The 17,882-nt window shown below is 42.2% G+C and overlaps 1 protein-coding gene across 1 annotated transcript in view; it reads left to right on the plus strand.

Annotated features, from left to right (window-relative positions):
* The window catches only part of UBE3C (ubiquitin protein ligase E3C), a 120,295-nt gene that overhangs the window by 61,385 nt on the left and 41,028 nt on the right, over nucleotides 1-17,882 (plus strand). Inside the window, exons 12-17 of the mRNA XM_007463981.1 lie at nucleotides 90-247; nucleotides 404-636; nucleotides 8,811-8,915; nucleotides 10,981-11,068; nucleotides 11,378-11,475; nucleotides 12,573-12,705. Of these exons, the coding sequence (XP_007464043.1) occupies nucleotides 90-247; nucleotides 404-636; nucleotides 8,811-8,915; nucleotides 10,981-11,068; nucleotides 11,378-11,475; nucleotides 12,573-12,705 (815 nt within the window). The remainder of the gene's footprint in view (nucleotides 1-89; nucleotides 248-403; nucleotides 637-8,810; nucleotides 8,916-10,980; nucleotides 11,069-11,377; nucleotides 11,476-12,572; nucleotides 12,706-17,882) is intronic.

The raw sequence follows: 17,882 nt of genomic DNA on the forward strand, positions 1-17,882 counted from the left end.
CTCCCTGATTATATTGGTCTGATGTCGTGTCTTAATTTGTTCCCAAACTAAATCACTGTGGTGTTTTTTCTCCTCTCTCCTAATTCTAGGTCTATGGTACCATTGCTTCAGGTGATATCAAGGGGTTCTCCTATGTCTTTTGAAGATTCTAGTAGAATCATCCCACTCTTTTACCTTTTCAGCTCCTTGTTTAGTCATTCACTGATTTCCATACATGATAATGAATTCTTCGGTGATCCCATAGAAGGTAAGAATTTTGAGGAATTGGTTTGTTGCTGGCCTCATGGCCTGTCCATTTTCATAGGTGATAGAAAAGTTTTAAGCCTTTTAAGTCTTTCAGTGTGTGTTAAGAAATGGAAAAAAAAAACCCAAATATGATAGAAACTTGGATTATATTTTCCAGTCGTAGGTCAGAGACAATCATCAATGATGCCTTTCACTTTAGAAGAGCTGATAATGCTGTCTCGATGCCTTCGAGATGCATGCTTAGGGATCATCAAGTTGGCTTATCCAGAAACAAAACCAGAAGTTCGAGAAGAATATATTATAGCATTTCAAAGTATTGGAGTTACTACTAATTCTGAAATGCAGCAATGTATACAGATGGAGCAGAAACGATGGATTCAGTTATTTAAGGTAATGAGTATGTGAATATTTTTGTTTACTGAGGTTAAATAATGTGCAGATTTTTTTTTGTATTGACTCATTTTAGGAGAATAGAAATACAGGTTTGTTACAGGCATAATTGTTAGTTTGAAAAACTTTTAAGAAAAGTCATTTTCATTTTACATTTGCCTCCTTTTAAAGCCTTGTTTTTACATTGTTACGTGTATCTTTTATAAATTGCCCCAAGTACTTCCAATGACAAGGTGATGTATAGTTAAAATTTTTTTAATGTTTTCAGTTTTATTTTTCACTAAAAATCTCTTAAAGATTTTATGTATTTAATCTTTTAAGAAATTGAGTAACAAAGGTAGAATAAGATCATTAACTTAATGCAAGTTGAATATAAATTATTTTAAAATATCTTCATTTTTAACCATGCAGAAAGAGAAGTTATGAGTTACCCTGGCTGGAATGTTGGCAGGAAACCACCACCACTGAGAATAGAACTACTGGGGCAGAAAAAAAGAAAAGAAACAGGGTGCTTGACTTCCCATGAAATTTCTGCGGCAAACACATCTAGTCAGCTAAAATCGCTCATTAAAGGAGTGAGAGCAGAAGAAATGCATTTTCCAAATTGAATGCTAGATTTACAGTCCGTTTAATACTAGCGACCTCTCGCACGCTAATGTTCAGTTCGAGTCATCAGCTGTCCCTTTAGGTCTTTTATCACTGCTTTTGTCAAGCTATCTATTTAATTGAAAGAAGTTAATTGAATGAAAATGATCAACTAAGCTTGTATTAATATTGCTAATGGAACTTTCTTCTTGGCCATGTTTGGAGAAAGATGTCAAGCTAGACTTTAGGAAAGGCCCATTAATGCTTGCACTTAACCTGATGGGCTAATTACGGACTGCTTATTCATCCTAGGAGCACACGATAGGCTCTGTCCAGCCCATTCTGCCCGATTTTACAACACATTTCACTTATGAGCACGAGCATTAGTAGCAGTGAGAGTAACTGATAATGTTTTGATTGCACTGAATACAGTGCTAATGCATCACTGAATTTATAATTTGTGCAGATTGATGTAATATATGTTTGCACAATTTATTTTAATTACCTATCTCTGTATTTCTAAGTAAACTTTTAGGGTCACTTGTTGAGCCCTTTAATATATCCTTGCTTAAAGACTGACACTTATGCATCTTTTCTAAGTTAAAAATAAGCTATATTGCCCATTTAAAACTTGTAATTCTTATGTAAGCTTTTCCTGGATATGGGTATTAATGGTATCATGTATGTTTTTCTTTTAAGTATTTAATTAAACTCTGGGATCTTTGTTAGTAAAACTTTCCATTATGTATGTTATCAGGTTTTGTGTACAGTGTCAGATAATTTCATTACTTTATAGCACCTATACAGAATTTCATAATTTTCATATGACAGGCTTATCTTTAGGACCCAGAAACGTCTGAATTTAATAATGCTGTATAGGGCTTCCCTGGTGGCGCAGTGGTTGAGGGTCCGCCTGCCGATTCAGGGGACACGGGTTCGTGCCCCGGTCCGGGAAGATCCCACATGCCACGGAGCGGCTAGGCCCGTGCGCCATGGCCGCTGAGCCTGCGCGTCCAGAGCCTGTACTCCGCAAGGGGAGAGGCCACAACAGTGAGAGGCCTGCGTACCAGGAAAAAAAAAAAAAATAATAATAATAATGCTGTATAAGGTGTTTTTTCCCTGGTCCTATCTTATTTTGCTTAACCATTAAATGAAAATTTTGTAGTGAATTTTTTCTTATGCCTCAAAATGACTCATTACTACTTTATTAAGGATTGAGGGTTTTTTGTTGTTGTTGTTGTTGTTTTTTAAAGAATTAGGGTAAAAGTTCACCTTTTTTGGAACAGGATTGTTTTGGGGGTTTGAAATTGAGTTGTTATAAAGATCTTCTAAGTTTAGAACAGACTTGTTTGAAGACAAGTTTCTGATTGAGATTCCTGTTCTTTGACAAAGATTTTTTTTTTTCTACTGCCTGCTATTGAGCTGAGCCCAGAAAACAAAACAAAGCAAAATCAAGGCAAGTCTTTGAAAGGATTCAGCTGCTATTAGTTTTTCTTTTAAGAAGAAATTATCCTTAATATGAAATAATAAGAATTTAACCCTCAGTGGTTGCTATGTTTCAGACAGTATTCTAAGGGCTTCACATATATTAGTTCATGTAAAGCAATAATTCTGTGAGGAGGATACTATGATTATCCCCATTTTGCAGATGAGGTCACATAGCTGGTAGATGATGGAGGCAGCAAGTGAACTCAGCTGCTCCTCTCCACTGTCCCTCTGAAAAGTATGAAAATAAACGTTTAGCATTTTATGTATATTTCAGTGTCAAATTTTAGCTGAAGGATTCAAGGTAGAATCAACCAAAGAAAGTAGCATTTTGCCAATGACTTCCCGCCTTCTGTTGATTCTGACAGAGTTGCACACGATGAGAGCCGACTCCTTCAACCACCAAGACCATTTTCATTTTTCAGCCTCCTGATGGCCCCTCTCAGACTGATTTCTGAGAGGGGCCCTGGGGGCTGGTCACAGAACACAGACTTTTAAGTGGATGGAGTCATCTTTCTTTGTCACTGTAAGAATTGAGGTCAGTTTCCAAGCCCTGCATTGACACTGCTAAAACAGTTTATGCATTTATCAAATTTATAAACTCCTCTTGAAGTGTAATTTACAGCTATAATCGCTTTAGCCCTGTGAGGCGATGGGAGCTGCTGTTTGATTTGCCTTTTGTGTGCAGCTGCCAAACTGAACTGGAGCCGCCTGAAAGGAGGGACCAGGAGGGAGGCCTCGCACCTGCCTTACCTGTGTGCACCGGCCAGACAGACAGGGCTGCAGTACGAGGGAGTTTTGCTTTCCCGGTGGTTGGTTTGCATTTTTCAGTTTTGAAAAGACTCTTTAAAAAAGTAAACCGTGAAAGCCACAGCAATGCCTTGTTGTAATGGAAACATGCCGCTGTTAACCGTCAGTGTTGGCCACTGAGGCGAACCCAGTCTCTCTTGGAGATGGCAGAGCTGCCCCATGTCCTTCTCTGTGTTTGACTTCAAGAAATAATTTTGTAGTGTTTTAAAAATGCTGCAGAATACTTTGACTTTTGAAATAAACCAACTTTAACAGATAGTCATGTTGACAGCAGGAATCCTTACACTTAATGACTTTTATAGGCTAGGGTGTCATCACTGTCAGTTATTTAAACACCCACGGTGTTTATCCGAGAACATTGGCTCCACCCTGTGCTGGGGAATCATAAATGAAGTCGGACAGAGTCCCTGTTCCTTGAGTATCACTATATAATGAAAAAGAGAAACTTTCAGCTGATGATGTTGAGCTAGAACAAAGCTAGGAGTACGCAGGATGGAAAAAAGAACTGCTAACGTCATTCTGAACTTTGGATTACACTAGGAAAATCGTCATTCTGGCCTTTTATGAGATGATAATCTTAAGAGCTGGTACTTTACTGGTTTTTCTTGTATTTCTTTTTTTTTTTTTTTTTTCGGTACGCGGGCCTCTCACTGTTGCGGCCTCTCCCGTTGTGGAGCACAGGCTCCGGACGCGCAGGCTCAGTGGCCATGGCTTACGGGCCCAGCTGCTCTGCGGCATGTGGGATCTTCCCGGACCAGGGCATGAACCCGTGCCCCCTGCATCGGCAGGCGGACTCTCAACCACTGCGCCACCAGGGAAGCCCGTATTTCATTTTTTTAAAAAAACATTTATTTATTTATTTTTGGCTGCGTTGGGTCTTTGTTGCTGCGCGTGGGCTTTCTCTAGTTGCAGTGAGTGGGGGCCGCTCTTTGTTGTGGTGCACAGGCTTCTCATTTGCGGTGGTTTCTCATGTTGCGGAGCACGGGCTCTAGGCCTGCGGGCTTCAGTAGTTGTGGTGCGTGGGCTTAGTCGCTCCGTGGCATACGGGATCTTCCCAGACCAGGGCTTGAACCCGTGTCCTTTGCATTGGCAGGAGGATTCTTAACCAGGGAAGCCCTGTATTTCATTTTTACATATTTTCATTATGAAATCAAAATCTAAAAAATTCTTTACTGTATATTTATCACATCACACATTTACCACACTTAGGTACCCATAAATTATGTGCTGTGTCCTATGCTTTGTTTTGAAGTTTTAAAATAATTACCTAAGATGTTCGAACTTACATAACCAGATTTAAGATAAAAAGAGATTATTACAGTTGCCTTTCAAAATTTGGACTATATGTATTTTTTTGTTGCAGTAATAAAGCTAAATATCAGTGATCTCCATTCAGAAATATCATAGTTGAACATTTAAAATCTTTAACTTGGACCGTTGTCAGGTGTGATTTTTATGAGTCATCTGTGTGCTTCTAATCAGTCATCTGCTTGGTCCTTTTAACATTGGGGTTAAGGGAAACCTGCTTGTAGCTGTCACCTGTTCTGTTTTTTGTTGTTTTTCTTTTGTCTGCGTGGCTTGTGGGATCTTAGTTCCCTGACCAGGGATTGAACCCTGGCCCTCAGCAGTGAAAGCGCAGAGTCCCGATCCCTGGACTACCAGGGAATTCCCTGGTATCACCTGTTTTTTATTTCAGTGGCGAATAATCAAACACGCATAACAGTTTTGTGCATTTCTGAGTATTTGCTTCAGCAGTTTTGTTAGTTTTTGAGTATTAAAGTTTAGATCCAGTGCGGAGGAAGATGACATGGGAGACAAGAGTTAAACGTATCACGTAAAATATAATACTACTATATTTATAACTGTTAAAGTCTGCCAAAACTGTGTACTGAGTGAGGGACATGTAGTTATCCCAGTGTCTGCTTGTTTGCTGTTTTATTTCATATTTCTTAACACACTGGTTCTCGAGTCTCACTGTGTTTCACGACCTCCTAGGGATCAGCTGACAATTATTGACGGGCTCACCTCAGGTGAACTAAGTTCCAGTTGCTGTTGGTGGTGCCCGTTGGGGTGTTTGTCAGCAGGAGGTTCTGAAATGCAGCTGTGTTGACCCACAGGCCTGACTGTGCGGTGAGTTCCCTTTGGGCAGATATTAGTAACCTCTGATCTCAGTTTGCAGACTTGCACCCCAGGACTGAAGTTAATCCTGCCGGTCTCTCGGTGCTGGTCCTGTCTTCTGTAGTAGGCATGTCTGTGCGAGGAGATTTGATAAAATTAACTGAAAGAGAAACTGTCTTTTGATCTCAATACCGGATGTCTCTATTGATGTCTATTGATCCAGTGTAAAATAGTTACTTCAATTTTCTTTACCTGTGACACTCTTTTGTCAGTTTATGTGGTTTTTTAATGGTTACCTATGTAAACTTTGCTTTTTCAGTACTAAATATTTCTAGCAGTTTGTGATACTGAAAATGAATGCAGAGAAAGGGAATGTGTTTAAAGGTGTTCTGAAATCACAGAATGGATCCAGTTAAATTTTTCATGGTTACTTAAAATTTGTATTTTTCTCTAAAACTTAGAAGAAAAATAGTTTAAAGGAGAAGAATGTTCTTAGGGGATCTGACATTTCTAAAATATTTGGGGAATTGGTCCAGGGCTCACATTGCCAGATTTAACACATAAAAATATGTGTCACCCAGTTAAATTTGGATTTCAGATAAACAACAAATGCATTTTAGATACAAGTATGTCCTGTGAAATATTTTGGATACATTTATGCTTTTTAAAAACAATATTTGAGACATATACTTTGAATAAAGCAATATTTGGGTCATATTTATACTAAAGACTTCATTTGACGTTTATCTGGAATTCAGCTTTGTCTAGGTGTCCTGTATTTTCTCTGGCAGAGTCCTATTCAGGGCTCGTCTTCAAGTTTTCTTTCCTGTCAGCTTCAGTTTGTTAAGATCCGCTTTTTCCACAGTGCCTTCTGTTGACATCCCTTCCTTGCTGTATCTCAGGCCCACATCACTTTGCACCTTCTGCTTTCCTCCTTTCTCCCCCCCGGCCCCCTTGCCTCCCTTCCCACCTCTCTCTTTCTCTCCTATATTTTTGAAAGAGGATCAGTGATACTAGGATAGGACATTTTATGTTACTTTTTCATATTTAGAATATGAAAATATGAAAGGGAATGCCATATATTGAAGCTTTATGTTTCATTTCACAGTAATTTAAAAGAGGAATGTAAATTATGGCATTAATTACCTCTTAGATAGTTTGATAATGTTTGTGACCTATAGAAAAGAAATGTCCTCATCAGCATAGATCGGATCATGGTGAATACCAGGAGGTGGATGACAGCCTGCTCCTGGTGGTTAGGCAGCTGTGAACTTGAGTGTGTGCAGTGGGGATGGTGTCAAGAGTCTGGGGGATGTGTGAGAGCCATAAGTTAATGGGTGCAATTAAACAAACACACATAAGCATTTGTCAGAAAGCACGTCTTTTGTCAACAGTTGTGGTGTGTTGTGGGTAAATTTCAGCACAATGTCTGTTAAATCCAAATTTACTCAAAGTACCGCTGTAATTGGTTAGGTAAAAGGAGAGAGAAGACAGTGTGCGTCCTTCCCCAGGACTGCACTTCACTCTCCACTGTTGAAAGAGCATCTGTTGGTGCGATCCGTGTGGACCCGACTGAATTTGTCCCGGACCCAGAGAGCACACGGAATGAACTTATTGGGATCTCGTCTTGTCTTCTGAAGAGCAGTACCGAGAGGCTTCCCAGAGTTGGTGCCGTAGGTCAATGGCCTTACTCTGTTTATGACCAGCAGTTAACCAGATAGAACCAAAGACTAGGCCTTTCTCAGTCTACCCCAGCTGCACTTAAAATCAGTCATCCTAAAACATTGCATGTGTGTAACCTGACCCCCTGAGCAACAGACTGAAACTAGCAACTATGCTAGTTTCTGCTGATTCAAAAAGGACAGTACCACAGTATCACAATAGTCTTTAAAGTACCACAAGGTAGGCATCACAGCTAAATTGGCAAGATATATCCACCAGTGTACAAGCTGTGTTCTAGATCTTGAGAGGTTTTTGCTAATGTGGTTTTGTCTGGGTGGCCAAACCGCTCAAGCATTACTTTTTCTCTGTCACTGGGCAGATCATCCAACTGGTGTTGGTATCATAGTGGCCTGAGATATCAACCAAGGACCCTTTCTTACCCACTTTCGTTGGACACACAATGACATTTCCTAGTTCTTTATTCAAATTATATTTTACTGAATTGGAGGCAGTGTGTACAGAAAGCCTGGCTGACTTTTTCAGAAAATACCATCATAGTCACCTTCATAGTAGTTGTCTGATCAACTCCTGGTTGTAAAGGTTTAAAACTTTGGTTTTACAACTTTGTGTTGGTTTATCTTTGTTTATTACAAAACACATTTCTATTTAATGTATAACTTCATGTCTTTTTTAAATAGACAGGACCATTAAGATCTCTTTAATCGTACATCACAGAATTTATTATACAATTGTCCATCATCAGGTACCTACTAGATTTCTAGGTAGGTACTTGGGTTCTGTTCATGGGGGGCTTACCGCACAGCCAGAGAGGGGCTGATGCTCACCGGGAAAACAGCAGTGAAGGACTAGGCTATGATAACGCGGGCGGGGGCGGGCGGGTAGCCAGAGCGTGTGGGGCGGCTTTCTGAAGGACGTTATGCTGAGTTTGCGTGGAATTGTACTGGGACGCAGACCTAATTCCAGAGGCTTGGGTAAGGGAAATACTGAAATCGTCTTTCTTTTTGGAAGGTTGACAGGTATGTCTAGGACACTGCTTTTCACCCCCCACCCCTCCCCTGCTGCCAGCAGCCTTGAATAGAGTGTTTTTCAGAAAAATAAGAAATGTGTTTTACCTTAGGGAAATTGCTGTACTTGGAGATGTCTTTTATTATGGCTCAAATGGGCTAATACATTTCCCCATTTGTGTTTTAAAACTTAATTACTGCCTCCCTTGCAGTTTTTAAGAAATCAGCCCTTGCACACATTTGTGTAAATAATTTTTCTCTCTTTGCCGGTAGATATTAACCGCTTTGTACCTAAAGCTAACTCCTGTAATCACAGAACGAGGCGCTTTTCTTCAGACAGACCTGGTGGTGGTCTAGCCAGCTCTTCACCACGGAAGCCCGCGTCCTCGGGCACGGCGCTCAAGCGGTGCCGTGGCCTCTCACTCCTGACCGGAAGTGTTGCCGTAGTTCCCGAGCCTGCGTGTGACGTGTTCCTGTTCTCCCTCTCAGGTTATCACCAACCTAGTGAAAATGTTGAAGTCCAGAGACGCGAGGAGAAAGTTTTGTCCTCCCAATCACTGGCTGTCAGAGCAAGAAGATATTAAAGCAGATAAGGTGTCACTTTTAAATCTTCTAAATATTTTTCATTAAACGTATTTTTTCAGATTTTATCTTTTGGGGGAGAAGAATAAATCCTTTAAAGTTGTTTAACGTATTATGTAACTAAACATTAACAGTAAACTTTTGTGTTACTAACTCTTAGGTCACCTAGTATAGAACGTAGAGCAATATCGTTGGCTTCCACATGCATCCTGCATTTGTTGTTAATCCTGATTTGCTCTTAACCACAAAGTATATTGAAGCATAATGGGGTTTTGGGGGGTTGAGAAAAATTTTTTGCTTTTATTGTTATTTTCAGTATATATTTAGCACTTAAGAGATGGAACGTACTTCTGGTTTTCTAAAGGGACAGAGAGAAATGTGAATATTACTAAGATCTAGATCTAAAGTAGATTAAATAGTATAATCTATTTCAAAATAAATTAAGATAACATTAACAAAGGACATGAGGTGTTTTCATTGTTGTTTGTCAGAGAAACGCATGACTGGATTCATCTTAGAAACTTGAGGCTGGGGGCACAGGGTGGTGGGTACGGAGCAAACAAGATCACAGAGATGTTAAAGAAAACAGGGCTGTTTTAGAAGCATCGCTTTGTCTGCATGGAGTATTGTCTCTTTGAGTTAAGCATGTGGCTGGAGCTCTCCCCACTGGCCAGGCTGAAATGCTGTGGCAGGTCCTGTAGCAGTGCAAGCCTCTGGGGCCCATGTTGGGGTTTCTGAACATTTCCCACCGAAAAGAAAGGGTCCTCGGCACAGTGGTTCGTGGCAGGTCCAGGGAAGAAGTGCGCGAGACGGTGGCGTGTTCTTCCACCTGAGAGCTGGGGCCGCGGGAGGTTGTGTGAGGGCCGGGGGCCGCCTCAGAAGGCTCTAGCAGCCAGAGGTGGAGGCGAGCGCCAGCAGCGTAGGTGCCGAGGACTAACCGTCAGGCGTGTTTGAATCTGTGAGTTCATAAGGATGCTAAAAAGAAGAACTTCATTAGCCATCTTTGTGGGATGCAAAGGAACCACCCTCGTTTTAAACACTGGTAGGAAGCAGGAAGTCATCACTCCTTTAGCCCGCCTTTCCTTTGTGAACTGTTCGTGCGCTGACCGTGGAGTCGCTGCTGTGAGAGCCTTCTCGACGTGGAAGTGTTCCAGCTGACAGCACGTGAAGACGGTGTCTAGCCTGCCTGCTCTGCTGAAGTTCGGTGTCGGCCCCCCGCTGAAGAGTACAGTGGAGACGAGGGCCGGAGGCCTGGGAGGCGAGGGTGTGTGCTGCTGCTGTGCTCCAGGGAGACTGTCAGCTGAGCCAAGCAGTGTGTCTGGTGCCTGTTGACAGTTGGCTGCTACTTTCCCACCGGTTCTTGCTCTCATCGCTGACCTGCGACCAGCGGTGCTGAGCACGCGTGCCTCTCGAGGAGAGAACACCATCCACCTCCAAAGTGTTTCTCCCAGAGACCAAGCCTGGTGGAACTTCCAGGTGTAAAAATGACAAATTTATAGGAGGTGGAGGGGCTAGAAGTACATGTTGACACCGTGATGCTGCAAAATTAGCAGAATCCACACGGTGGGGAGGATGACGGGACAGAGGCTTCTGCTTCCTCATCAGAGTCGCAAGGGCAGAAACGAGGGCTGAAGGGACCTGACAGATGAAAGGGATTCAGAGACAGTATACTATACCAGCCTTATTTGGATGCTCATTCAGACAATTTTTTAAAAAATTATGAGAGTGAATATTTGGTAATAGTGAGAAATTAATTTTTTAAGGGTGATGTGGTTTTCTTCGTAAAGCAGTCATATTATGATGATTTACTATGTCCAGATATTACACATCGTTAACTAGAACAAGTAGAGATTTCCCTGGAATGTATTTAGAAAAAATAATTACAGTGTAAAAGTGTAAAAGAGCAGCCAGCATAGGAGAGAGGTTATGAAAAGATCTCCTGAAAAGGACAGGAGATGGAAGAGAGGGATGTAAGTAAATAAATGTGAAACACGGATGCATCTCAGATGAGGCAACGTAGAAGTGTGTGCTGGGACACAGGGAAGGGCTGACTAAGCAGGCTGTCTGGTCCCCACAGGTCACCCAGCTCTACGTCCCGGCGTCCAGAAGTGCTTGGAGGTTCAGGCGAATGGGGAGGATCGGCCCCCTGCGGTCCACCCTGGACGGTGAGCTCCCTGGGGTTTACTGAGGTGTAGTTCACGTACTGCGAAGTTCTCTCTTTAGTCTACTGGTCTGTGATTTTTGACTGTGATCGGCCAGGTAGAGGAGAGGAGCTTCCTCGTTCCAGAAAACGCCTCACGCCTTGGTAGCCAGCTCCTTACCCTGGCCCCTGGCAACCACAGGTTGGGTTTTTTGTCCCTGTATATAGTTCAGCTTTTTCCAGAATGTCTTTAAATTGAACCATACAGAGTGTAGCCTTGTGAGTCTGGAAAGGAAGGTACACACAGTAACGAAGGTTTTAAACTGTGTTGCAGTAGGTCTGGAGTCCCCGCCACTGTCTGTGTCTGAGGAAAGACAGCTTGCCATCCTAACAGAGTTGCCCTTTGTGGTTCCGTTTGAGGAGCGAGTAAAGGTATGGAATTTGGTTTCTTTCCATGTGTTTTGTAGTTATTTATATCATCTCAGAGTTAAAAAGTAGCACCAGGCTTCCCTGGTGGCGCAGTGGTTGAGAGTCCGCCTGCCGATGTAGGGGACACAGGTTCGTGCCCCGGTCCCGGAAGATCCCACATGCCGCGGAGCGGCTGGGCCCGTGAGCCATGGCCGCTGAGCCTGCGCGTCCGGAGCCTGTGCTTCGCGACGGGAGAGGCCACAACAGGGAGAGGCCACCAACAGTGATGGCCGCTGAGCCTGCGCATCCGGAGCCCATGCTCCACAACGGGAGAGGCCACAACAGTGAGAGGCCCGCGTACCGCAAAAAAAAAAAAAAAAAAAAAAAAAGTAACACCAATGGAAAAAATCTCTAAAGTTGCCTAGTGCCTATCTCATTAAATAATTTGTTTTTCTCATTAGATTATTAATAGTTGACCATGATTTATAAAAGCGTAATCCAGTCAAATACGTCTTGAAAAAATGTTTTGTTTGTATTCACCAACTTATTTAGCAATTTCTAAAAACTACTACACTTCTGGCTTCAAGAGGGTGTTTTTTAGGTCTGCCTACTCTTTTCACAGGATGAACATTTAAAGCTATTGACATTTCTTCATTAAAACACATACACACTCACATATACACGTGGTGTTGCGTAATTCCTGAGTGCCCTCTACTGGATTTTTAGCATATAAAAAATTACTTGAATTTTATCACTATAGAGATATTACTACTAATATTAATGTACAGCTTTCCAAAGCTACTCGTCTTCCCTCCACCATCTGGAGTTTTATAAAAGGTTTCCAAAAGGAGATATTGAAAATATGACATTAGCATGGGATTTTTAAAATTTGTTGTAAAGTGGGGAAAAGGAACAATATTACAAATATATAAATAGTGCACGTTTACTGATAAGGCATAAAATCAGTGTCTGATGCCTTGGCCTTTAAAATGTGTTTCAGAGTTTATGGAGATACAGAAGGTAAAGTGAAGGTTTATTCAGCGGTTTTTCCTTTTGGTTGCTTATGTTTATAACGAAAAATCTGTTGTTTTCAAGTAACCTTACAATTTCCCCTCTGTTAGATCTTTCAAAGGTTGATTTATGCAGATAAGCAAGAAGTTCAAGGAGATGGTCCATTTCTGGATGGAATTAATGTCACAATAAGAAGAAATTATATTTATGAAGATGCTTATGACAAACTTTCCCCAGAAAATGGTATATATAATTCTCTGTATGTGTACATATGGCAGGGGGAGGCTGGGGGATTATAGAAAAAGGTGATCATTAAACAATTAGTGTTGATTATCTTGTTCTGTAATGACTGTTCAAAACAAATGTAGTAGGTCAAATTTGGGGGATGTATATTATCAAATAATAATTCTAAGATTAACAAATAATTATTGCTACAGAAGCCTTTCAAATATTGATTTGTTTTTAAGGAAAGAGCTCTTCTTTCCCCCGAATGTCTGTCTCTAAAATTTAGTTGACAAAAAAGCTGTGATTCTAAAAATGTCGTATATAACAGTCTATTTTACGTAAACATCATATATTGTAAGCCAAGTTAAATACACTAATATAAACACCATTGCAATCCAAATTTCTTTATCAAAGTTAAGTGTGCTTCAATGACACTGCTATTAGATAAAAGAGAATTATATTGTAACAATAATTTGGACAGCATTTAGAGGTCAGTGACACATTTTGTCTTATGTTAATCTTTGACACCCAGTGTTAAAAGTTTTAGTGTTATTAATATATATATTAATAATTTTAACTTCACAATATGGTATCCATGATATCACATTAAATCAGTGTTATATCAATGCAGGTATTAAAAACGAAAGCCTGGCAGGCTCCAGCTCACGTCTTTGGGAGGTGCTGGCAGGTTGTCAGATACAGAATAACGGTTGCCTTTTCTTCCGGGGGAGTAATTTCATTTTCTTCTAGGAAAGCAAAACCTCTCATTTTGAATACTTCTCTTTCATTTTGTGGAACAGTGGAGGAACGCTAACGTCACTGGTTCCCTTACTCTGTTCCGGGTTTTGTGTGCAGAATTTTTGTCTTTAACTCAGCTTAGTTTTGTCGTTTAATCTGTGCCATTGCCCTCTGAGGTCAAGTATCACAGACTGAGACAGAGTTTTAACTCAAGTCTGACACAGGCTGTGAGCTCTCCTCTGTACCAGGTTACTGTTGCCTAGGATGTCATGTTTTCAAAACTTTTTGTATGCGTGGGGCAGAAATCAGGTATTCTGACACCTAGTCTAACATATATTTTGGGAAAAAAAAAGTTCTGCCTCCTTTGGGATCTACAGTCCTTCATAATCAATTATAGTAGCTGTTGTATTGTGTTATGTGTTACTGTGTTAACAGTTTCTGTGCCTGTGTCTCCCACTTGACTGAGGCCCTCACGGTCTAAGATGGGATCCTGAATCCTTGTTCCTCCCACCCAGCTAGCTAGTGCTCAGTAGATGTTTGTTGAATCTGTGATTGAAAACAAGAAAAACAAGAGCTCTAACGGAGTCATAAGTTGGTAGACGGCTGGCAGAGTGTTCAGAGAAGAGCTGAGATGTGCTTGATGCTGGAGGGCTTCCTCAGATGCAGGGCGTGAGCCGGGTCTTGGGAGCTGTGTCTCCCAGGCTGGGTCACCGCGCAGGGCGTGGACGTTCACAGCCGACCCGGTTCTGCACTTGGTGGACTTGGGCTTCCTGCAGGTCCTGCTTCCTGCAGGCTAGTGTATGTCCGTGAGCTCTTCAGCCAAAATGAGAACATGTGCTTAGCAGCGATTTTCAGTTAACCTTATTTCATGGAGATTAAGACATTACTGCTCAGTGATAATAAGCCCCAAAGTTCCTAATGAATCCTTAAGCTTAAAAATGATTTAAAAGTTAATCACACTCCAGCTCTCTAGTTGTGCAGGCTGATGATCTCATTGAGTTTAAAGATTTTGGGAAAATCTTACAATATTTATGTTATAATGCCTTAAATCTTTACAAGTGTTCTCTCAGTCAGGCCTTCCTAATAAGAGTTTTTAAACCATATGTCAAAATTGTTTGGTATTTTGCTATGCAAATTATAAAATTAAATATCATCTCAGAATGTTGTAATTTACTTATGGAAGATTGGTTTGAAGTGCTTCGTTGGCTGATCATTTACATATAATCAATTAATAGGATTATTCCACACATCATCTAGTCATTAAAGCAGATCCATTCTTTATGGGTTCTTGTATCTCATATCATCTCAGAACAGTTTTCTAAAGTGTGGGTTTCGTCCCATCTGGCAAGTGAACTGACCTGGTGGAGCTCAGAGAAGTTGAGTGACTTCTTTTTGCAGTAGGAAGCTAAGCAAGCAGGGTGACACGGGTCCTGGCGTGGTGATGCCACGCCCGCTCTTTCCGCCGTGCCACCACCTGGCAGCACTTTACCTGGGTGAGATCGCGGGTTGGATGTTAATTTCTCCTTGTGGTGACTATGGAGAGGTGACCGTATTTGCTCTCAGGAGCGTTGTGAGGGTTAACGTCACAGTGAGCTCTTGGTGTCATCCGTTGTCTGGGATGAGATTTGCTAGAGCTGGCTCTGAGCTGTTCTGGACTCCATTCCTGAGAGCCTCACTTGTGCTCTTGTGTGTTGGTTGGTTGGATTCTGTTTTGCTTAATGGGCAGGGTTTATTACATTGTTTTTCTGAAGAAGCAGTGATAATAGGGTAAAATCAAAGTACAGTTGACCCTTGAACAATGCAGGTTTGAGCTGTGCGGGTCCACTTATGCAGATATTTTTCAAGAAATACATTGCCAAACTTTTTGGAGATTTATAACAATTAGAAAAAACTTGCAGGTAAACCGCGTAACCTAGAAATACTGAAAAAATTAAGAAAAAGGTATGTCATGAGTGCGTAAAATATACGTATTGATAGATCCTAGTCTGTTTTATCATTTAACTGTCAGAAGCATACACAGATCTATTATAAGAAGTTAAAGTTTATCAAAACTTACAGAAACACTTGTAGAAGGTGTGTGGCGCCCTTCACAGTTGGGAGAAATGGAAACAAATGTGCAGGTGCCTGTAGCGCACGCTGTCCTGCTTTAACGATCTCTTAGCCGCCTCTTGTTGCTCCTGCGCTGAGTTCAGTGTGGTGTGGACCCCCTTGAGACAGGCGTGACCCTCATCACCTCCGCCTGGGCACACGTCCCCTCCGGGAAACCGCGAATCCAGTAAAAAGTGATCGCTCGCGCTTCTTGTGTATTTTCCCTGTTCTAGTGCAACCCCGTGAACCTTAGCTAACACCGGGGACCAGCACAAAGTGCTGCAAGTGATGCTGGACGTGCTCCCAAGAAGCAGAGAAAAGGCATGACGTTACGAGAAAATGTTGGGCTGTTTGATGTGTACCTGCAGCTCTGGTTACTGCCACTTCAAGACAAGTGAATCCACCGTGAGGACCGTTGTAAAGAAAAAAAATAAGAAAAGGAAATTTGTGAAGCTGTGGCAGCAGCTACACCAGCAGGCAAAGAAACCTTGTACATTTTGTGACGTACCTTTTTATTTCATATTGAAAATGCGTGCAGGATTACTGTAAGAAAGGCATATCTATAGACTCTAATATGATTTGAGAAAAAGTAGTCTTTCTATATGACAACTTTTTTTTCTTCTATGCATGTTTTATTAATTCTCTAAATGTTTAATTTCCAATGACATTGATGTCATTGGAAATTAGTAAGAAACTGTGATGTATTATTTTCATAACATAATATTTTAAGTTTACATATTTTATGTGTACAAAAGCCAGGTACGTTTTCAGTTAATTTACTTTTTCTAAAAAATTTTCAAACTCAGGAAATATATCCGTATATTTTGTTAAAGGTTTGCATTTCCCTTTTACGTACTTTCAAATTTACCTTCTCTTACTGGTCGTAAAAAAAGAATTAAACCGTCCAGTAACCATATGTTGCTTTAAAAGTTGTCAAGAGTTTTCAGGAGAGCCTTAAAATTGTCAAGAGAGCCCTACGGTTTATTTCCAGTTTGTTCCAAATAGTGTGTTATACCTGAGGCTCCGTATCTTACGTGACGAAGCAAACGGGAGGTGAAGGGCCAGCCGCTGAAGAAGCTGTAATGCCAGCAAAGCGCGTGATGATAGCGTAGGACGAAGAGCGGCTCCGGGTGGTCCGGGCGCAGCGGGAGCAGCAGCCGCCCACCCGCAGGCCGCACGCGGGCTCCCGGACGCCGTCACGAACGCCTCTGAGGAGAAGACGGACATCTGCCTGAACAGGTTTCTAATGCAGGCGAAAGTGCCCCATTCCGGGGAAGAACTGCCACAGAGGACATTGTTTAGTGACGAGGAGAAGTGAGCACCAGTATTCAAGCAGGAGGGGACAGGAGTGCAGCTGGGTGTGTATGGGCAGGACTGCCCTCATCTAGAAAGCTGCTCACCCCAGCCTCTAGGGGAAAGGTAAACGCCAGATGTCTGTCTCTGGTTGGACAACAAGAAGGCCTGGGCGGTGAGAGCCCTTTTTCTGGATTGGTTCCATCGATGCCTTGTCCTTGACCTCAGCAGACACCTTGTTGGCAAGGGATGGCCTTTACAGCTCTTTGGATATTGGCAATGCCCTTAGCCACCCAGAAACCCACGAGTTCAACACCAAAGGCGTAGAAGTGGTCTGCTGGCTCACGAAACACATCTCTAATTCAGCCTCTAGATCAGGGCGCGCCATAGGGACCTTTCAGGTTCTGACACGTGGTGCTCCGTGGAAAGGCTTGTCACTGTGGTGTCAGAGAACCCAGCAGAGAGAACATCGTGAGAGTCTGGGAGGATCCTACCATGGATGATGCCACAGCTGTTATCGAAAGAGCCCTGAAAACCACCACGCCAGAAGCAGTACAGTCCTGCTGGGGAAAAGCGTCCAGATGCTGTGCATGACTTCACAGGATTTACGTCGGAGCCAATCAAGGAAATCGTGAAAGAGATTGTAAATATGGTTAAAAAAAAGGTAGGGTGAAGGCTTTCAAAGTACGGATCTTGGAGAAAAAAGGCAAGAGCTAGTAGGCACCGGGTGAGAGGAGCTGACAGAAGACGAATGGGTGGAGTTGAGAGCCTCTGAACCACAGCCAGTGACGAGGACAAGATGCAGGAGAAGAGCACCTGGCGGCCACCTGGCGGGAGGGTTCTGATGGCTCGACGTCGCTCCTGACTTTTACGCCTTGGACCCTTCTGTGATGTGGGCACTGGAACTAAAGCAAACAGTGCAAGAAGGATTGGTACCGTATAGAAACAGTTTTAGAGAAATAAAAGAGCAAAAAAGTCAGGCAGAAATTATGATCTGTTCCTATAAAGTCACAGCAAATGTGCCTGCCCCTCCTGCCTCCCCTCCACCTCCCCGCCCACCCCCGCCCCGCCTCCTC

Source organism: Lipotes vexillifer, unplaced genomic scaffold (genome assembly GCF_000442215.2).
Source record: "Lipotes vexillifer unplaced genomic scaffold, Lipotes_vexillifer_v1.1 scaffold2094, whole genome shotgun sequence".
In the NCBI taxonomy this organism is placed as follows: Eukaryota; Metazoa; Chordata; class Mammalia; order Artiodactyla; family Lipotidae; genus Lipotes; species Lipotes vexillifer.